General features: G+C 40.8%; 1 protein-coding gene across 4 annotated transcripts in view; it reads left to right on the top strand.

Moving 5' to 3' along the window:
- SFMBT2 (Scm like with four mbt domains 2) overlaps positions 1-23,536 on the top strand; it is a 349,877-nt gene that overhangs the window by 71,137 nt on the left and 255,204 nt on the right. For all 4 annotated transcript variants that reach the window (XM_063926815.1, XM_063926812.1, XM_063926813.1 and 1 more), the window contains exon 2: positions 15,668-15,829. In XM_063926815.1, the coding sequence (XP_063782885.1) occupies positions 15,724-15,829 (106 nt within the window). In that variant the 5' untranslated portion in view covers positions 15,668-15,723. The remainder of the gene's footprint in view (positions 1-15,667; positions 15,830-23,536) is intronic.

The following is a 23,536-nucleotide window of genomic DNA, read 5'->3' as shown; positions in this document are numbered from 1 at the left end:
TATTTAATGCTAAATAGGCCCATATGAGTTGTGTCTTCTGTGAGTGCAGGTAACACATAAGCAGACAAGTTAAGATTCAGTTCATGCTGTTGACATCACATAATATACAGCTGCGCACATATCTTCCATATATACGGTAGGCTCAACATTGCTTCTTTTTTTGACACCTTAATTGTTGTGAAGAAGAAACTAGCGACATTCTGACCATGATGTGCTATTCTGTCACCTAAGGCAGGTACACACTACCCGATGTTTATATAGTGCATACACACTGAACGTTATTGTTCAACGATAATGATCAGTGACGTCACCTCCGGCATTCCCGGACATGCAGCTCAGCCCAACATTGACAGGTTGAGCTGCATGTCAGCTCAATATTGGTGAACGCTAAACGAGGTGTGGGAGCGCGCATCGTTCATCGTTCACCAATATCACCCCCATACCCACTGGATGATTTCAGGCTAAAAATAAATGATAACAACATAAATGTCGTTATCGTTTATTTTTTTAGGCAGAAATCGTTATTTGAGGTTTCAAATCAAAAGTTATCTTAAAACTGTAAATGGATTTTTTTATATGTAGTAATTTTATATGTAGTAACATTACTATCACCATGTATACACATAGCTGCCTTATTTAAAGGGACTTAGGACAAAAATGACAGAGTAGATCATGTTTTATTATATTTATACATTTTATATTGCTACATTTTTGATGGTAAGTCTAACACTATTTATTTCTAAAAAAAAAAAAGTAGTTTGCCTAACGCATACATATGAATGTATAAAAATATCCTCATTCTTGCATTAAGACTTTACATACTTTTTATAGTGATAACTGGTGTAAGTTACTGCAGACCTCATCTTTCAGCACAGTTAAAATTAATTGTGATTTCTTCCCCATAATCACTTTATCCTTTTTAAAGCTAGCCATACACTGAACGATAATCGTTTAGACCAGATGATGAGATGACCATTCTAAAAGATTATCGTTCAGTGTATGGACATAAACGATAATCACTTGCAGCATGAAAATGGTTGAAATGTTTTTGAGATTGATTGATTTGATAATGAAACATGTCTGATAGTTCTGACCGTTGTTCAGCCGATTCCATGCTGCAAAGTGCAGATTATGTGAGTATGGAGGCATGGTGCTTATCTATCCATCACTCTGCCCCTTGACCGCACAGACGGATCTTCTGCACAATCATACATTCTGTGGCCAGTGTAAGAGTTCCCCATCTCCCTTGTTTATTTTATTTAGTTGCAACAATCCTCTCAATATTACCTAGAGGTAAGGGTTATGCATGACATTATCGGGAGAAGAGCATGTTTCTTGTAGGGTGTTGCCATGTATGGAAACGCTGAAAATATGATAGAAAATGCTTATTTAGCAGAGCTACCATGAAAAAAATATTTATGCGTATACATTCTCCTGTGTTAGGCACCATTAAACAAAGACAAGATTTGAGGGGTTGATTAAATTACCCATGAGCTGCTATGGGAAATGGTTCTGTCGCTTTTTTTTTGGATAATGTGTCTCTATAGCTGATTTGTGCTTGCAGCCTATGGTGGTGCAAACAGAAATCAGGCTACTGAACTTGCAACAAATGCAAGGACAAAAAGAAGGCTGTACAGATATATCCTCATACATCATTACTGCAGTCACGCCAAACAGGCCCTCTCGGTGCACCAGGTCTTTTGAGACTGTTCTAGCATTGGCCATCTTTTTTGCTGAAAAAGTACCTTAGTCACAACTTGAATAGGACACACCGGGAGACTCTTTTGATTAATTTGATATATGACTCTTGTATATCTGTTTGCAACTGAATCTCTGAATGTGTATATGAAGTTCTCCAAGGGTTTTTTTCCATGCCAAGTTCTGTTGTGCTTCGTATGCAGACTCAGTCGCATACAGATATACAAGTGCCGCATATCAAATTAATCATCTTAGTCTCCTTGTACCGGACCTGTCAGCTCCTTCGTGCCAGGCATCTCCCGCTACATGGTATGTTGAAGCAGGATTTAAGAGGATACATCTGTATAATGAACAAATGAGAAAATAAAGATATGTGTATCACTTTTTATCGGAAATTCACGGTGAAGTAGGATTTAACCATAACATTCTCAAATGAATTCCAAGCTTGTGCGTCTTTATTAGTTTTATTTCTTTGCTGAGTAAAATGTTTACTTTTTACTGATACATAAAATAGACTCTGTTATTCTATGACATTTATATTTTTATTTTTCTCTCTTTGATTAGTTTTCTCTTCTAAGCAATTTGCCAGCATAGTGACAATATTTAAAAGGTGTGATTAGTTATATGTAGATTAATATCACAGTCTAAAGCCAGAAACACAGTAATTATTTTTTCTTTTTAAAGTTCACCTCTTTTGATATTCTAATTACACATCACATGCCAAATTCTGTTAGATGTTTGCACTGTGAGGGAATTTCATGCACACATCAGTATTTGTCTAGTGTCTTCCCTATGTCCACAAAGATTGTATTTGAAGTGTCTTCTTCAAAAACCTGCTAAATACACATCCCTTTTCAAATATATGAAAATCCGTAGAGAAATGCTGTATTCTTAACATAAAAAAACAGCATTTATGTAATGCATGAATATAAAATTTGCCATAAAATTAAGAAATAAGAATGTTAGTAAATATTTAAAGAACACATCTTTGTTGCTGAAGCCTTAAGGTGGGTGCACACTAGTAGATATATCTGCAGATCAACTGATCTGCAGATATATCTATGGACGGATCGGGCAGTGTGCTGTGCATACACACTGCCCGATCCGTAGGGGACTGACGTCATGAACTGGGCGGGCGTGTACACACGCCCGCCCAGCTCAGCTGTCAATCACCGCCGGCCGCCGCAGCATGTGTACGGGCGGTCGGCCGACCGCCCCGTACACACACAGCGACGCGCCAATATATCGGTAGATATATTGGCCGTCGGCTGTGCTGCGCGGCCGACGCGATACGTCTGTGAACGACGGAGTTCACAGACGTATCGGCCGTACACACTGGCCGACGGTCCCGCAATATATCGGCCGTTCAAGAGAACGGCCGATATATCGACCAGTGTGTACGGGCCTTTAGGCTACAACAGGAAAAAAGAAACCAGAACAGACTGGTATTGAATGTAAGATTACTAGTTACGTATTAGCAGAATGAGAAACTCTGAAAAGTTCACAACTTTTTTGTGTTCAAGGAGAAATACACTGCTTAATACATTTTTATGGTAATTCAGTGTTGTGGATTACTGTGATCCATAGAAATCTATGATTTTCTCACTAATGGATCAAAAGTTGTAGAGGAGGCCTAGACAACCCATGGATCACCATACCTTCCTGCAGGCCTCATGTTTTGTTGATGCAGGAGAATATGACCGCCTATGCACAATAAGTTATCAATATAGTTTATTGAACTGTTTAAGTAGACATGGGGACGGATGTAATGCCATCCAAGTTGGCGAGAGGTGCGGGTTCCTGGCCGAACTTGGACATTTGTTTTAAATCATTTACAAGGCAAAACCATATCATGTAAATGATTGCCGGTTAAAAAAAATGTCCAAGTTCGGTCAGGCCCGCACATCCGGCCAACTCGGCCGGCATTACATCTGGCCTATAAGGTGAAGCTGAATCGTGTACTATTATTTTCTATAAATATGTATTACAACACAATGCATAAAGAACTAGATGGACCATCTGGAACTTTTATTTTATTTGTGTAATTATATTTTCCATATCTGTTGACCTATACTTTGCTGTTATTCCTGTGCATGCAATAATACTTATCAAAGGGTTGCAACCAAGTACTTACAGTAACAGCATGACTGCATAGACTCTTAATGATACAGATTCTACAAAGCCATGCTTTCATATCTCCACTTTTATGACTATTCTTTTCATGTTACTCCATCTGATAATACTGAACTCAGTTATCTAAATTATACCGCCTGGTGTTGCAATGTTATAAAAATCAGTACCTAATAAACTAAACAGGGTGTACACACAAAACCTATAATACCTATCTCTCTGTGTTAGAAAGATTCAATACAATACTTAACGTAAGAAAATTACACTGACAGCGGCAGTTAAAGCATCAATGTAGGTACATTTGTTTATTTTATATTGCAGTATTGTTTAGTTTATGATAATTTCCCTCTAAGCACTGGATGATTGAATGACTTAATGTCAGCTTAAACTAGATAAGCTAGCTAACTGCCAGAGCTGAGTTGGCAGAACAGGAGAAATGAATTATATGCTGTGGACTGAAGAGTGCTCATGAACCTTGGAACTGAAGTATAAATGTAGTGTGACTATTTGTTAGAGCAGAGTAGAAATTCTAGTTGCTGAGCTTTCTCCAGACTTCTCACAGGACCTATTCTCAGGCTGTTAAGTCAACACAATCTTTATTGATATTGGCAGCACTGCCAGAGTCAGCTAGCTGTGCACATGCTTGTTACATTGCATTAATTGTTCTACGAAAGGAGTGAAACACATATAATTTAACACGGTAACATATGCTGCTTTGATTTGAAACTAATTAAAAGTGCTATCTCTCACAGGGCTAATGTGTACTAATTTATATATTTATTAACAGCACCAATTGTACAGCACAGCAAATTCGGTTGCGCTGTACAATTGGAAACAACGGTGATAAAAAAAACCCTGAGTAATAATAGATGGTCATAGAGGTAGGAAGGCCCTGCTCGCAAGCTTTCATTGACATTTTGTTAAAGAGGTTTGTTACATCTAAGGGAGTCATTCCGACCCAATCGCTCGCTGCAGTTTGTTACAGCGCAGCGATCGGGTTGGAACTGTGCATGCGCCGGCGCTGCAGTGCGCCAGTGCATGGCAGCTTTTGTTGCCTAGCGTATGCCTCTGAGACAGAGGCGGTCGCTGGGCGGGAGGGGGCTGAACGGCGGCGTTAAGCTGCTGTTTAGGGGGAGTGGTCCGGCCAACGCAGGTGTGCCCAGACCGTTGGGGGGGCGGGCCGCGGCGGCTGCGTGACGTCTCACGCAGCCGCTGCGGCCAGCGGAAGCAACAATGAACTCCCAGCCAGCTGCAGGAGCTGCGCTGGCCGGGAGTTACTCCTCATGCAATGCTTTTGTATTTGTGCAGGGGGGGGGGGGGGGGGGGGGGCAGACTAGCCTTGTGCTGGGCATCCCCCCGCATGTCATGGAAGATGATCGTAGCTGTGCTAAATTTAGCACAGCTATGATCAAATCGGAATGACCCCCTAAGTGTAATAGAAAAATGTGCATATAAATATGGTAGGATAAAGTGTATCTCAAGTTCTATTATTATACTTATTAGTCTTAGAAATAATAAATATTATAACCTTTTCAGTTTTTAAATTAAAGCCAAATGCTATAATATGAAACGTGAGCACTACTTAGTAGCGCTCACTTTTCATATTATATCTATCTTATTTTATTTGAGCTGCTTTTATAAAAACAAGCACAGAATACATATTTATTTCAGTAAAGACAAATGCCTCTTTTAATGTGATCAGATAGAAGATAATGCACAAGGACTTACGTCCATTTAATTTAGTTACAACATATGCACCACACTACAGCATTGGCTCTGAACACTTGTTTTTGCTAGAACTCTGCTGACCTTTGGCTTTTTGTCCATATCTGTCCTTGTCTGTGGATTTGTTACAGTGTGTTTGTCTTGTTAACAGCCTCCTACTGGTACTCATCAGTGGCCTCTGTGGCTTAGTCCCAGCCCTTTTATATTGTTAATGCCAATGGGACCAAAAGAATTAGCTCTTCAAAGAAGCCACTTCCATCCACTAGAAACATGGCAGGTTAACTATAGTTTCAATCCTTGCAATAACAGCCTTTAGTATATTTATTTTTACATTGCTTTGAAAGAAAATGTTGAAACACTCATGAAGTGGCTGAATGCAAAAGCAAATTACTTTTAATTTTTTTTATATACTAACATTTATGGCATTAATTAATGTTCTGTATTTAGTGGTATAGACAGTCGATTTGGTGCACGTACCTGTAGAACAAGAGAAAAGCAAATATACTGTAATTCAGTGGTTTCCAAACTTTTTTGAATCACGGCACCCTAGAATATCAGAATTTATTTCATGGCACCCCTAGGCCAAAAGTTTCTTATTGAGAAATTTAGAAAGAAATATTACATTAAGTAGATCGCGTATATGTCATCCTTAGGGTCAGTTGTGCGGTGAGGGACAAGATTTGCTTCTGTTTGGCCAGATATTTTATGACTGGCAGCCACCAGCACTGGTTTTGCCTATTATATTGACCATGAATAATTTGAATTGGTCCTGGACCACCAACCCAGGGCACCCCTGCAAGTGTCCCGAGGCACCCCAGGGAGCCACGGCACACAGTTTGGGAACCTCTGCTGTAGTTTACACTGTATTTGGAAAATCAGATTAGACAGACAGGTGTTTGCTATATCGGTGATGTAGCACCAACTTTTTGTACTGACACCTCTGGAATCGATTAAATCATCTTAATTGTAGTCCTTATAATTCCATTTATTTGGAAAGAAAATAGTACTTTTTCTGAGCAGGACAATGTCCTTGTGCCACTGCTGCAGTAAATAAGAGTAGTGAATTGCCACAAAGTTAATTTTCATTACCTTGTTGCTGGTTTTTCACCTTACATAAACCTCCGGGATATCAATCATTCCAATTTAGGGTATAATTTAATTTAGGCAATTAAGGTAGCATACTTGTGCTCAAGGCTATTTTTAGGGCCATGTGAGCCATGCAACCGCATGGGGTGCCTGAGTACAGCATCTCCGCATCAATATTCCTTATGGTCTGGCCCCTGCATGAAATATTGTTGAAAATGTCCCTCCCAAAATGGCCGCCGCCTCCGAGGAGACAGCTGTTTAGGATGCTAGAGGACCAGCTGTACCTCTAGACTAGAGGTACAGTACTACTGGTCCTCAAGCATCATTCACAATTGTCACCGGCTGCTTCTGTGGTATCTTGTTTCTGTTTCCCGGCACAAGCACACAGACACTCTCAGCAAGTGTAGCAGCAGGGCTGCTAACAGTCGAGGAGGAAGGAACCACCAGCTTCAGGTATTTTTCCCATCATGACAGTTTTATGTACTTTTTAAACAACTGCTTGTTTAACACTGTCCCACTGCAGAAAATCACATACTAAGTACATAGTTTATAGCGGTTTACTGAACTGATTGCAGGACCATTTAATACACTAGTGGGCACCCCGGGAAAAATATAGCTGAGTCATCATCCCAATACTAGTATGGTGCGAGGCAGAGCTGGCCCTAACCAATATGATGCCCTAAGCAAGATTTTGGATGGTGCCCCCTAGCACCACCACTAGTTCCACCTCTGACCCTGCGCCCCTTTCCAAGCACCATCACCCCTCACCCATAGCAGACCTCATTTTGGTGTTCCTACCCCCTATATTTTAAATAGGAACAGTGCGCCCATTCGACTCACAGCCCAAAAAGGGGTGTGTTCTTGCTGGGAAGGCGCATGGCCACACAATAGTACCCCCAATTCAAATTACGTCACACAGTAGTGCAACTTTAGCCACATTTTATCATGCAATAGTGTCCCTAATTCACGTTACAACACACAGTAGTACCACTTTACCTTATATACATTACTCCTTACAGTATTGCCTCTTATTAACTACATCACACTGAATTTCTCCTTATTCACATTACACCACACCATATTGCTGTTTATTCACATTAGATCACACTGTAGTACCCTTTATATACTTTATGCCACACAGTAGAGCACCTTATACACATAAAGCCACACATTAGTAATGCATTTATACACATAATACCACACAGTAGTGCCCCTTACACATATGACACACATTATTAATGCCCTTATACACATAATGAAACATATAATGTCCCTTTCAGATATGCCGCACATTATTAGTGCACTTATAAAACATAATGACACACATAGTGGCCCTTACACATTTGCTGCACATTATTAATGCATTTATACACATGACAAACGTAGTGTTCCTTACACATATGCCGAACACTACTGCACAACCAATCCACCTGCACTTACATGGCCGCTAACACTGTGACCTCTGCTTCTGCTTGGATACAGATGTGTCCACATACATCTTGCCTCAATACACCATGCAGCAGGAGATGCCTGGTGTGAGCCAGCTGGCAGCTCTGCTAACGTCGGGCTCCTTTTTTTGATGAAAATGCATCTTATTTGGATTACTATGTGGCTAGGATACACAAGCAGCTTCTTAATTAATTAAAATGATATGTGGCATGCCTATATTTTGTGTGCAACTGTGGCTGTATCTGCATACAAACTGCTACGTTACAGTGATTTCCAGGAATACACTGTAATGTAGCATTTCGTATGCAGATACAGCCGCAGTCACACACAGAATATAGGCATGCCGCATATCATTTTAATCAGCAGAAACTGCTTGTGCCCCTAGGCATACCAAAAGCCCTAGGCATTTGCTTAGTTTGCCTATGCCTAGGGCTGGCTCTGGTGCAAGGGGCATTGCCATGTGGCGCATAATATGGTGCAAGGGGCATTACTGTGTGTGCCATAATGTAAGGGACATTAATTAGGAATTGTTTTTTCCTGTGGTGGCCAATGTCGGGCGCAGGGTGCAAAACTGATGTGTAAGGCATTCTTTTCCTGCAAGTGAGACCACGCCCCTTGCAGTGAGACCACACCCCTTTTTTGGAGCGCGCAAATGCTTCTCGATACATTTCTAAAATGACGAGGGTATTTTTACTGTTTGCACTGGGAGCCATATTGTCTAGAAACAGCCCTGCTTGTTATGTGGAATATCATACTGCCTTACATTTTAGGTTTAGTGCCTGTTTAACCTGTACAGCTTTCACTTTTTACTTCTGTAGAGCAGTTTGTAATATAATGATGTATCCCTATCAGAATAATGAGAGCTTTTCACAACTCCTTGTATTATGCCTCTAAATAACATGCCTCATCATACGCTCTATTTATATTTGTACCCTTGAGTTTCATTTGAGGTGATGGATAGGGTGCCGCTGAGTAAAAGCACCAGCTCTCCTAGCAGCCACACTCTATCTGTCCTTAATGTCAAACTGAGGAGAAATGTGAACATTACAAATAACACTGTTGTATGAATAGAATATGTATGTTTCAATTGAACGTTTGATGTACAATCTGTACATTAGAAAACTCCTAAAGGAACAATAAATTTTAGTTAGAACACCATTTGGTAACTAACCAATGCATTGTGCCATATACACTGTGTACACTAGTGTATTGACAGCTTCCTATAGAATGTTACTTTATAACATACTTGTAGAGTCAGCAGTGTAAATCTTTCTTAAGCTGTTCTCTGTTAAACATATACTAAGGGGGATATTCAATTCTAATTGCTGCGCCGCAGCAATCCAGTTAGCAGGGATTACCTGCACGTTAATGCCCAATGTTGGACTGAACCTCGCAGCTCCATGAGTTGCGAGGTAAAGTCTGAAAGAAAATGGAAAAATCAGGGTTTTGCATGCAGGGAAAACCCATTGATTCCGCAGTTCTCACAGAATCAACAGGTTTCCAAGGCATGGGAAAAAGGCTATGTAATTGAATAGCCTTTCTCCTGTGCTGCAGGGATTTTTTTAGCCGGCAATTAGCTGCTGGATTGAATATCCCCCTAAATAGTAGGTGTAATATCTAATATAAGTGTGTCATAGGCTTTTTTACCCATTGTAACTGAATGACCGTTATCGGTGTGTGATGCTCACTTGTGTGTTGTCATGCAGATTGAGATGAGAGATAAGATTGTGTTTAGGTCAGCAAACTGCAGCATCATCTCTACTTGCACGCATAGGATGGGGCCGTTTTGTTATAGCATTTGGTACACTGGGTTCTAGAGAGGAATAAATTGAGATTGTGTTGTTTTTACCTAATTGTGGTTTTAATTTGTATGAACCAGGAGCCTAATTCAGCTTGGATCACTATTGAGGCAGAAATTGCGATTTTTTTTTCAATCCTGCTTCTGCTAAAAATCGCATGTGAAGAGCGTCCAGAAAGGGAAAAGATGCCCAGCGATGCATACGCAGAATTGAGTACCATTGACAGTTGAGGATATCCCAGGGCTACTCAGAATAATGAGAATTCAGCCGCACCAGGAACCATGTTTTAGGATGCAGGTATCGCAGCAGATGCACGCCCCGAAAAAGGCCATGACACGCCTGCATTTCCCAAACCACTCCCTGCAAAAGCCATGTGTATGCCCACAAATGCCCGTCGCTTATCAATCAACCTGGGATCACATTCCCGCAAGATGCAAATGAAAAAAAAATTGCAAACAGCGGGTCGTGCATGCATAATGCATTCGCAGCACATGCGCATCAGCCAATAATCGGCTGATTCTCAATTTTGCAACTCAAGCTGAATAAGGCCCCATATTAGCTATATAACTGTTATTTTAGCATTTGGAATATACTAAGCAACACAATAGCAGAAGCAAAGTTTTATACACAAAAAAATAATACACACAGGAGAGAGCGCAGGAAGATTGAGAAAAATATATATATTTCATTAAATAACAAATGATTTATGTAAACCAAATATAAGTACACAATACAGAATTACTGTTAAAGCCTATATCCACTGCAGTAACAGGCTTAACTATACAAATAATTGTCAGCCCGTAGAACATGAGTCCAGCTGCTGTGGAACTGCACATCCCAGCATGCCCTGCCACAGTTTTGCTATTAAGGCATGCTAAAACTGAGCAGGGCATGCTGGGATGTGTAGTTCCACAACAGCTGGAGGGCCATAGGTTGAAGACCCATGCCATAGAGCTATCACTGAATGTTCTGGTAGTAACAATGTATTTAAAAAGAAGATAATTACATATATTGCAACAGTTGTAGCTTTATATAAATGGTCTTTAGCAACATTTATTGTGATTATTCACACTTGGGAGGGTATCCTATTAGCAGCGGTACTTTGCCACTTGCTTATAGGATTGCGGGGAGCTATCCTATTAGCCCTGCTGTGGTGTGCTCCTCCCCCCGATACTGGCACTGCCTCAGGCACCCGAAGCATAAACCATGATAAGCGAGCTGCTCCGTGATAATACATGGAAGCGAGCGACATATTCCCGATCCAGAGCTGTTTCCAGACAATTTGGCTCCCAGTGCGAGACATAAAACAAAAATATTATGCCACACACAGCAATGCCCATAATACATTATGCCCTACAGTAAAGCGTCTAATTGTGCCTACAGTAAAGGTGTCATACTTATTGTCAGGGGTTTCATGCTCTTGGTGTCATGCTCATTACCAGGGGTGTGTAATGCTCGTTGCCAGGGGTTTCATGCTCTCGCTCTGTGTGTCATGCTCATTCCCAGGAGTGGATAATGCTTGTTGCTAGGGGTAATGCTCATTGTCAAGGTTAATGCTCGTTGCCAGGGATGTAGCAGTGCTGCTATTCTTCTCCCCACCTCCCACCCATAGTACTCCGCTCAGGGGGAGGAGTTTTGCAAAATGATGCAGTTGCATCATGACATCACAACCGAGTCATTCTGTGAAACTCTGCCCCCCCCTCCTCCTTCCATCCCGAGCGAAGTACTATGGGAGGGAGGAGAGGGAGCAGGATATGAGCCAGAAAGTGCTGCGGTGGGTGCCCCATGTGATCTCACGGCTCGCCCGCCGCTAGAAACGGCACTGCCCCAATTCCCATGTTTTATTGCATGAACGTGGGTCCATTTTTGGCAGATGAAAACGGCCTCTAATTGGATACTGCGATAATGTCCATCAGTTATTAATCGTGATATCTTGCTGTTTTTATCATCTGAAAATGGATCGGGGCTAATTGGATACCGCCCATAGTCAGTAAAGATCCACATATGCAGACCTTAAATAAAATGCAAAGTTGGGAACATCCATATCACTCAGCTCAGCAGTAATGCATAGACTGTAACTCCAGTATTGAAGTTCCTATGACCACACTGTTAATGGGGTAACTCTGTAGCTGTGCGGACATGTAGCTCCTGTAAGCTCTGTAGATGCAACCAGTTTGTATAGGTTGAGAAACACATAAGGAGTCACCCTTTGCTGCTGTTCTGGCCAGACTTTCAGACCACGTACTTAAGACACTTATTTAAAGCTCCCAGTGGACGATTGCAATGCTATAAGTCCGCACAGCTCTGGAATTATCCCTTAATGGTGTGGTCATGGGGACTGCAGTACTGGAGTAATGTAAAGATACTTTGCAGAGAACATATTGGAGGATATCATGTATACCCATTCTGCAGACGGATACAGACAACATTCCACCATGGCACTGCCCCTTGCTAGGCTCTTTCTGGATCATTGGAGTCAGTCATCATGGTGATTGAAGGCACTAATTAACAACTTGAGACAGGTTCCAAAGTAATCTGGATTTCCTGGTCTACACTCACATAATTACATTGTGTTATCTAATTGAAAAGGTGGTGAGTGCATAATCAATACAGAGATTCCGTATTATGAGGGTTATTTAGGTTTGTTAGCAAACATAAAAAGAAAGCAAATGGGCAAAACCATGTGCACTGCAGGGGGGGCAGATATAACATGTGCAGAGAAAGTTAGATTTGGGTGGGTTATTTTGTTTCTGTGCAGGGTAAATACTGTCTGCTTTATTTTTACACTGCAATTTAGATTGCAGATTGAACTCACCACACCCAAATCTATCTCTCTCTGCACATGTTATATCTGTCCCCCCCCTGCAGTGCACATGATTTTGCCCATCTGCTAAAAAATTTCCTGCTGCGATCAACTTGGAATTACCCCCACAGAAACTGCAGTGCTGGAGTAACAGTCTCATTACTGATGAGCTGAGTGTTATATGGATGTTCCCAACTGTATTTGCACTTTAAATGTAAAGATACTTTGCAGAGAACATAGGAGACATTAGAGGATATCCTGTATACCCGTTCTGCAGACAGACACAGACAACATTCCATCATGGCGCTGCACCTTGCTGGGCTCTTTTTGGATCATTAGAGCCAGTCAACTCAGTGATTAAAAGCACCTATTAACACCTATTAACATCTTGAGAGAGGTTCCAAAGTAATCTGGATTTCCTGGTCTGCACTCAGATATTTACATTGTGCTATCTAATTGAAAGGGTGTTGAGTACACAATCAAAACAGAAACTATGGGGGTCATTCCGATTTGATTGCTAGCTGCCGTTGTTCGCTGCTCGGCGATCACTTAAAAAATTGCGAAACTGCGCATGCGTATGCACTGCAATGCGCACGTGTGTCGTATGGGTACAAAGAGCATCGTTGCTGCGCAATGGTTCTAGTGAAGAATCCATTTGCACAGCCGATCGCAAGGAGATTGACAGGAAGAGGGCGTACATGGGTGTCAACTGACCGTTTTCTGGGAGTGTTTGGGAAAACACAGGCGTGTCCATGCATTTGCAGGGCGGGTATCTGACGTCAATTCCAGGACCTTCGTCGCTGGATTCATCGCACAGGATAAGTAACTGCAGGGCTGGTCTTGTTTTGCACAAAATGTTTTTGCATAGCAGGGCTGCAAAGGCATTCACACACTTGCAAAGCGAAAATACACTCCCCCGTGGGTGGCAACTATGTGTTTGCACGGCTGCTAAAAGTAGCTAACAAGCGATCAACTCGGAATGAAGGCCCATGTACTTAAGGCTGCATATGTGGATCTTTATTGACTATGGCCCTCATTCCGAGTTGATCGGTCGCAAGGCGAATTTAGCAGAGTTACACACGCTAAGCCGCCGCCTACTGGGAGTGAATCTTAGCTTCTTAAAATTGCGACCGATGTATTCGCAATATTGCGATTACTAACTACTTAGCAGTTTCAGAGTAGCTCCAGACTTACTCTGCCTGTGCGATCATTTCAGTGCTTGTCGTTCCTGGTTGACGTCACAAACACACCCAGCGTTCGCCCAGGCACTCCCACCGTTTCCCCGGCCACTCCTGCGTTTTTTCCGGAAACGGTAGCGTTTTCAGCCACACGCCCCTGAAACGCCGTGTTTCCGCCCAGTAACACCCATTTCCTGTCAATCACATTACGATCGCCGGAGCGAAGAAAAAGCCGTGAGTAAAATTACTTTCATCATAGTAAAGTTACTTGGCGCAGTCGCAGTGCGAACATTGCGCATGCGTACTAAGCGGATTTTCACTGCGATGCGATGAAAAATACCGAGCGAACAACTCGGAATGAGGGCCCATATGTGAAAAATCACAATAAATGTTGCTAAAGACTGTTTATAAAAAGCTACAATTGTTGCAATATATGTAATTATCTTCTTTTTTCAATACATTGTTTCTAAGAGAGCATTCAACACTAGCTCTGCAGACTGACAGTTATTCGTATATTTAAGCCTGTTACTACAGTGGATATAGGATGTTAACAGTAATTCTGTATTGTGTATTTATAGTTGCTTTACATAAAGCATTAGTTATTTCATTAATTGAATATATATTTTTATTCATTCTTCCTGCGCTCTCTCCTGTGTGGATTATTTTCTGTTGATTTTATGGGGGTTGCCTATCCCTTTTGTATGAGAGAGCTGAATTTGGATTGTGTCAGAGTACCCAGTGGGATAAAGTGCCTTCTTTGTTGTTTATCTATTTTATACAAAAAATAGTTTTTTTTTGTCTGAATAATATATTTATTACATTTCCATAGAGAGATAAAGCAGTACAAAAGCAAATAATGGACAGCATAGGGAGCATTTCACATCTAGCTGAGTTTACGATTTTGAATAGGGAGATGTAGAATAAGCATTCCAAGAAAAAAATGTAAAGAAAATTGCAAATACTTAAGATGTGTCCATAACAATATACATGTCTTCACGAAATGTCCATTATTGCATGACGTTCCAAGAGTGTAACATGTAATAAAGCTAAACCTGTAAAACAATTCATTGTGAACAGTAGTTATTTGATGGGGAAGGTAGGATAAGACCTAAGGAAAGAGAAAATGGATTAAACTGATTTCCATATGCTTTTCATGTGTTGTGTTTTTGTGCTAAAAAATGTATTTTTAATGTTTTTTTAACACATTGCAAAAACAGTCTGTTGTACCAGTAGCATGGGTTAATCATGAGATGTAAGTTGCACCACTTTATAATAGCTAAGTTAAAATTTAACATGTCATAGGTGACATCAAACCAATTAAAACCACTGATCAGATTTTTTTATGCACTTTTGAAGCGTTTGTCAGTGGCTGAAAAGTGCGTAAAGGAGCCCTGAGTGTGCCCAGTTCTATTCATATTTCAAGGGTTAATAATACGGTATTTTAGGAAAGTAAAATGTAACAGAATTGTATTAAAGCAGGCCTGGCCAACCTGTGGCTCTCCAGTTGTTGTGAAACTACACATCCCAGCATGTCCTGCCACAGTTTTAGCCTCCCTAATAGCAAAACTGTGGCAAAGCATGATGGGACTTGTAGTTTTACAACAGCTGAGGAGCCACAGGTTGGCCAGACCTGTATTAAAGTGTAATATATATATCCATAACTAGAATACTGTATGTGTTCAGAATTTAGTTTGCAACTTACTGTATATGTTGTTGCAGCAAATAAAAGAGAATTGTGCATACAGTGAGAGTAAAATGAGGACAGTTCATTGCTTATTTTGCCATTTCTTGTTTTATAGGAATAACTTGCACTATAATGAAGTAGAAAAATATTAAGGACATTTTATTCTCAATAATGGAGAATAGGTTGCCTGTGATACCAATAAATCAAGATAAAACAAATGTTCCTATGGAAAAATCTAATAGCCCAACTAATAGCAGCCACGACTTGTGCGAATCAGGTAAGTTTGTGACAATTTAAACTTTTAATGTACAATATAATAATGCACTAACTAAAATTGCTAATGTAACATGTTCTAACACATATACCTTTTTAAATGACGAGAATCCTTAAAACCAATTCAACTATTTTATTAATGATTTTATGGTATGGAAGAATTTTCCCTCAGACATTTTTTGATTTTCTTATTTTTATTTCCTTCGGATCTGTCACATTTTATAGCATGCAAAGATATTGTGTGATTTATACCATTCCCAGTGTAAAAGAGGCATTTCCTGGTTAAATAAACAATTATGGTGCTAGATTGGACAGATTTGACAATTTAGAGATTGGACTGTGCAATTAGATCCCATAGAGGTTAACAGTCTTATTAGTATATGATCACATACGAGCATCTGCTAACTGGATTTGTGATCATGCCTGGAAATGCAGTAAGCTATTAGGAATAAACCAATGCAATTTACTGTTATTAGTAACAATACCAGTGGTTGGGTAGCTAGCTTATAGCAGCTTGGCAGTTGGGTTGGCTATTGACTGCCAAGTAAATATTTGTGTTTTTTTGCTATATTGTGAGAACGTGGAGCTTTTCCAAGTGATTTGAGTCTCACTCTCTGCTAGTAAGATTTTTTCACCTGGCTATCTACTCAGCATGGGCTTGTTCTTTCTTTGAAATATGCTCCAAATGACCACTTTAGGAATGGTTTAGTAATGTTTTGCTTTCGTAAGTCTAAATCAGAATTGAATGCAAGTCATTTTGTCATGCGCATTTTCACACTGCACGTGCTCCTTATCCATGCATATGTAACTACACCTAATGCAGAGACAAACGTACACCCAATAGCGATTCAGCAGTAGTAACTGGGTTGTAATGTGGCATTCTCATTTAAGCAGTGTTCCGAGAAAGCATGTTGATAGAATAACTGGCTATGTAGTATACATATGTAATTATGCCTGTTTCAGACAAATGTTTTCCACTAAGGATAGGACTGGCTAAGTATATAGCAGGGTATAGCGGTGGTCAGGACCACCAACTTTGACTGTCAGGAAAGCTAATTTTGGTGCATTTTCCATAGAAACAAACAAAGCACCCATGTTTATTCATGATACTGACTCCTAGAGGAGAGGTGGATTTCTCCTGCATGCCTGTGGACCAGTCCGGCCCTCTGCGCTGGTGCAAGTATGCACTAATAATAATATTGGCTATGAAACCAAGCACATGGATAGGAGTGGTCTGGCAGTATCGATGCATGTAACTCTGAATACCAGCAAATATACACATGTAGTTCCATGCCCACAAATGTGTTCTGCTTATACTTGCTGCCTCCCATGCTGCCTCCTGTGGTCCATGGGACGGGAAAGTAGGTGGGCTGGTGGGAATGACTGCACAACTGCGTCATTGTGACCCCGCCCCTGCACCACAAAGTCACATGTCAGCACGGAGAAATTTGCCGGGCGGCTGGGAGCTCCACTGATTTCCAGGAGCCTCCCAGCTGCTCTGGGAGAGTAGGTAGGTATAATTCTACTTGGCATTGGCCTACATGTAAATATCTCAGCCAGCCATGTAGGGTCCTGTGGTAAAACTGGCAGAAGGATGCACAGCTACATAATCCTTAGAACAGTTATGCTAAATAGCAGTGTTACTTTATATCTTGCAACAACAACAACAACAAAAAAAGGAAAAAATGATACATATTCTTTAAGTGCTTCTCTTTTTTTAAAATGTGACATTTAGCACAAGTCATATAGGAGAATATACAGAAAATGCTGTATTCAAAGAGTACAAACTAATTTGTAAACACAAAAAGGAAAAGCTTTTTACTGTTTTGTCTCAGACTACATTTAATCAATTTAATTAGACTCATTAATAATATTTGTGGAATTCCTATGATCTGCATGTTTTCCTCATTGCAGTTATATTTAAAATTTGGAATAATGGTGGAATTGTTTGAACAGACCTCGCTAGGAAGAGCAAACATTGCATCAGTCGTGAGCTGAAGAAGTCATAGGCCTCAGTTGTGTATAACTAAAAAGAGCAAACATGCTAGTAAGAAGAATGTTGGATCTGAATATAGTCTACGGCATGAATATTTCACTTAAGTACACACAGGCAGCACTATAAACTGTGTACTTTATTATAACCTTGTTGATTATTTGACATTAAAAAAAGACTTATAAAAGCACACCCTTTCCTCTCCTGCCTGTACTATATCATTCCCATACAGTCTCTATTTATATCATATTGTATAAAGCCATCTCTTTATAGTACTACAGGTGTGAGCTAGCTTATTACATTAGAGGTACACATAGGTAACTTATGCTTCTATTACTGTGGAAGCAGTATGGTTGCCACAGCAGATACATTAATAAAGCAGAGGAGGAAGAGAATAAAGGAGGAGGACAATTCTGGGAGGGGGTGTGGTATGAGTTGCCGGCGGCCGGGTCCCCGGTGGCCAGCATACTGGCACCGGGATCCTGACCGTCGGCTTGCTGACAGTGGGGCGAGCGCAAATGAGCCCCTTGCGGGCACGGTGTGCCACGCTATCTATTCTCCCTCCAGGGGGGTCGTGGACCCCAAAGAGGGAGAAAAGGTGTCGGTATGCCGGTTGTCGGGATTCCGGCGCCGTTATACTGTACGCCGGGATCCCAACAACCGGTATACTGAATACCACCCGTGGGAGGAGAATAGGATGAGTTGTCAGTCAGCAGAGGTAATAGGTGATCTCCGGACTGAAGCCTCTACCCTCCTGTAGCCCCATATATGTCCCATTATGCTCAACATCTGCCGCCACGGGCGGATTGGACAAAGGGCTCACAGTGAAGATTTCCGGTGGACCGATGTGCATGTGGGTCCTGTTTTGTTTGTTGAAATGTGAGGGGTGGTGCTGCCACCATGGTTACACTGTATACCTTTGGTGCTGCCCATGTGAGGCCACTTCTAAAGAATTATAAAACATCTTGTTGTCAATGGGCCATTCAAACAGCAGTGAAAATGTAAAACAAATTGTAATAACCAAAAGCTATTTTGTACATTTATTTTTTATTGTCTGTTAGGCCAATTTGTTTTATTGTTTTATGTGGGGGCCAGTGTGTGTGTTTTCCTGTGGGGGACATTTTTTTCTTGTGCAGTATTTTCCATCTGCGCATAGGGCTGGTGAAAGTGTCAGTGGTGTGACCAATGGTTGCTTATAAGATGCACAAAGCATGATTGCAGCATCTGTAGACACTGAAATTGGGCATCTCTGTCCTTGCATATTGGATGCTTAGATGTACACCAGGGGAGGGCATTGTAGCTTCATTAGCATGAAGTCGCAGACGCAACTGTAGCCAAAGATGCAAGGAATGCCGCAACTGCTACCAACTCAGAATCAGACCCTATGAGGAGGAATCCCACCCCTCAACAGATTTGATCCTCACAACAGACCCCACCCGCACTCGGGCTGCTTCCATAAATTTCCCGGGCTGGTTTGTGATGATATTGGCAGCAAACTGCTTCTTACTCACATGCAATCATCTACCTGTGAATCAGAAAGTGTCACTGCTACCAGTGAGCCCAGCCTAGGCCTCGGCATTTACCCATCTGTGCGGGCATGGAGGTGGTCGTTGGCAGGGCACAGGGCAGAAAGGAGACTGTGTCATGCTGCTGCAGCGATGCCTGTGACTCTGGCCTGTCGGTGGGCGATGCCCTCTTGCTTCAGTTCACCTGACCAGGATCAGCTCAATCTTGGTCAGGTTGTGAGTCAGCTGATTCCTGTAGCCAGTCCTGATTCACTTGAGGTTATAAAGCTTCCTGCTTCACAGGACTCTGGTGCCAGTTCCATAGTCACACAACAGTGCTTCCTTAGTGAGACTCTAGCCTCGGTTCTGAGTATCACGGTAGAAACCCTGCTATACATGCATTATTCCAGTCCGGTTACACTCCAGTCTGGCTCCAGTTTGTCTGCACTCCAGTCCAGTTCCAGTCCGGTTACACTCCAGTCCATTTGCACTCCAGTTTGGCTCCAGTCCGGTTATACTCCAGTACGGCTCAAGTCCGTTTGCACTCCAGTCCGGTTCCAGTCTGGTTACACTCCAGTCCAGCTCCAGTCCATTTGCACTCCAGTCTGGTTCCAGTCCAGTTACACTCCAGTCCGGCTCCAGTCCATTTGCACTCCAGTCCAGTTACATTCCAGTTACACTCCAGTCTGGCTCCAGTCCGGTTCCAGTCCGATTACACTCCAGTCCGTATCCAGTATCATCATTCTGGTACCAGCTTGGTCAGCATTCCAGTCCTTTTCCAGCTGGTCAGATCACCAGCCTAAAGGCAAACCTCTCCCGAATATCTAGACCAAGTAACCCAGGCAGGGGGCCGCGACTGGCTCAGTGAAGTGAAGCCCATAGTTCCTTGTGGGGCTTCCTGGTGAAAACCACCAGTGGGGTAAGACTCTGTGCCCCTGTTCTGGGTCTTGTCAACCTCCTGTTACTAGTTCTGCCCATATTCCAGTAATTGCCAAGGACTAATTCATTCTATGTGAAAGCACTATCTCCAGCCTCCCAGCTTCCAAGACAACAATACCCGGAGGACCAGCAACCCTGACACCTGTCCGGAGTCATCCGAAACTCAGAATCAGACAAAAAGCAGTTTGCATGCAAGATTATTATTGCACTTCGGTCCTACTCTTTGAGCCCAGTCTTGGTACATTACAACCGCTTGTACTCCATTGATGATGTCCCTGTCTTATGATCTTTTACAGCAAACATAACTTGGTTAATCTCATTTTAGAAACCTCTTTGCAAGTTCTATGTCAGGGAGCTTGAAACACCTCCAGCCTATGTATTCTTTCAATTTTAAAGTATCTGCTTTACACAACGGGATGCACCAAAGCTAAAAACGTGGTCAAACTTCCAATTTCTGACTTTTTGCAGCACTTATCATATGCACCATGATTTGGAATGTAATACATTATGGAATGTATGATACTTCCAGAGCTAGGACCTGGTAGGCAATGCCAACTGTAGATATTGTTGCCTAATTTAAGCATATGTGCTTCTTATTGCAATGTTTCCTAAGAGTGATCCAAACCCAGTGTCCCCTGCGGTGCATGCATCAGCCGACACATGCACAGATAGGACTCCTGGGTCATATACCGAAGTCCTATCATATCAAAGACAGCTCTTAACAGGAGACCTGTCCTTTGTGATTTTATTGAAGCATGCGGAATTAGTAAATAGCACTATCCTTACAATTTGTGACGGGATGCATGCATCCCACCCCTGGTTATTCAGGAATAAAACTGCACTGCTGGTTCTGTATGTATGTGGCTAGAATAAACTCTACATTATGTTTCTGCATGAATACAATTTACAAAGAGCTGACAATATACAACAGAATATTCATGGGGTGGTAATCTATATTTTGAATATATTTTAAACAAACACATAGTAACTGTATGACTCAATTAGCAGTGGGGTTTAAATTATATTTTTTAGATTATAGCATTTTTTTCAATGATAGTATAAAATATTTTTTTTGTATTAAGTAGTTGTTTTTTTCCCCCAAACATTAAAAAGATCAGAAAGTCAGAGAAATGTGGCATAACAATCAATCATTGTCAGTGATCGAAACCACCTTTAGAATACATTTTTATAGACCTCAGTAATTATACTATGTAATACCCCTTTTACACCTACGAGCACGGGTCGCAGCCGGGAGCCTGACACGGGAGCTGCCCCCTGCTGCGACCCGTGCTCGGTCCCTTTCCCATCAGCAGTCACAACCCGGCATATGCCGGGTTGGTGACGCTTCTAGCTACACGGCAGGGGCGGCGCAGGGAGATCACATGATCTCCCAGCGCCGCCCATCCATACAGTGTAAACGGGAGCCGTGTCGCATCGACACGGCTCCCGTTTACACTACACCCTACCCGGATCATTCCCGTGTCCTACCCAGGTAAATAGCCGGGTAGGATTCACGGGTCACTTGATCCGGGTTTACCCTTTTCCACTTGCCAAAAACACGGGTAAATGCGCGCCCCCGTGCATTTACCCGTGTTTTTTGAGCTAGTGGAAAAGGGGTATAATTCTTTCATGTTTTTTTAGGGGGGTAGTTATCAAAACTTGGAAAGAGATAAAAGTGTGAAAGATAAAATACCAACCAATTATCTCCTAACTATCAATTTTCAAACACAGCCTGTAAAATGCAAGACAGAAGCTGATTGGCTAGTACTTTATATCTCACAATTTTATTTCTTTCCGGGCTTTCATAAATACCCCTTTATTCTTTTCAACCAGACCTGGTATTTAATATGCGGTATACATGTATATACTTTTTTTTTATTTTTTTTATTGAGAACGATACAGAGCTTCCCTAAGGTTTATCAACTTTTTCCTCTGTATAGGAGAGGATATTTTTTTTTCTTGACATTTTATATTGCTTTTCAGCAACCAACGTTTTTTGAGGATATCCATACATCTGTTTCAATTTGTATACTGTTACTTATTAATTCTAATAGTTATTATTTAGATTTTAAAATACAAAAAATGTGTTATCTGACAAACTGCTCATTCCAAGTGCTTTTTAAAGGAATGAAAAATAGGAATATAAATGCCATCAGATGTAATGATTAGAATCTAATTTGTCAGCTTAAACTATTATCTAGTGAAGCATGGAAGTCCAGTTTATTTTGTATCCTACATTCTGAAAAGAGTTCCTAAGGGAGCAGCAGAATGGCCCGCTAAAGATAATGAAACTTGGCAGTTACCAACTTAAGATAGATTCTAATTGCTTACACAGCAGAGGCATGCTGAGTCTAGAGACATGCCTTAAAAACTATCAACAATTTGAGGAAGCATAGACTGCTTAGTTGATTGGCACAATTAAATAGCAGCACATTCTAGTTTTTTTATTCTATCTACTATTGTTTTATGTGTTAATCAAATGTCAAAATATTATATTACTAAAAGAGTCTTGCAATGTAAAGGTGACATTTACATTACTACTGAAGTTTCATTTGTTTTACCATTAACGATTTTTATTTGGGAAAGCAGCATGCCTAGAATAAAATACTGACTATATAAACATGTTCCAAATGCAGTTAATCTAAGTTCATTTTAGGTTGAAGATAAATCCCAATTGTTAATAAAATCAAAACAGATGAAAATACATAAAAAAAAACCCTCAAAATCTAAAACCAAAATACAGAATGTTACATTTATATCAACAGTGGAAAATTGAAAATAACAAAACTGAAAAAAGTTAACATAAAAAGGTAGAGGGCCTTTTGATCTTTAATATGTCTTACTACGATGATTTAAAAAAAAAAAAAAAAATGATGACCCCCCAAAAAATTACAATGATAGATTATGTACTTTATATTGAGAACATACTCATAATTTATCAATTAATTTATTAGCATTTATATTTTGTTTATTTATTGTGCGGCCTTTTAATCTTTAGAAGTTTCTTAGTGTAACAGATCTATACTGTGACAGCAATGTTTAGAAATTGTATCACACAACACAACCAGCTGTTCATGTTTTTTTATTCTTTAAAAATCAACCGTGAAACAGTTTTTCTCACGATGATATAAAAAAATAAAATGTACTACTATAGTTTACCACCTGTTTAAACCCAGCATTCAATGTCATTGTTACAGTAAGTCAGCTTTCAGCTTTTTTTTTAACCAAGCAATAATTTGCATTAGATACTGCTAAGATCTTAGTATGTTTTAGG

The sequence above is a fragment of the Pseudophryne corroboree genome, chromosome 6, assembly GCF_028390025.1.
Source record: "Pseudophryne corroboree isolate aPseCor3 chromosome 6, aPseCor3.hap2, whole genome shotgun sequence".
NCBI lineage: Eukaryota > Metazoa > Chordata > Amphibia > Anura > Myobatrachidae > Pseudophryne > Pseudophryne corroboree.
Note: the sequence above shows the minus strand (reverse complement) of the source record. Positions and strands in the feature narration are given on the sequence as shown.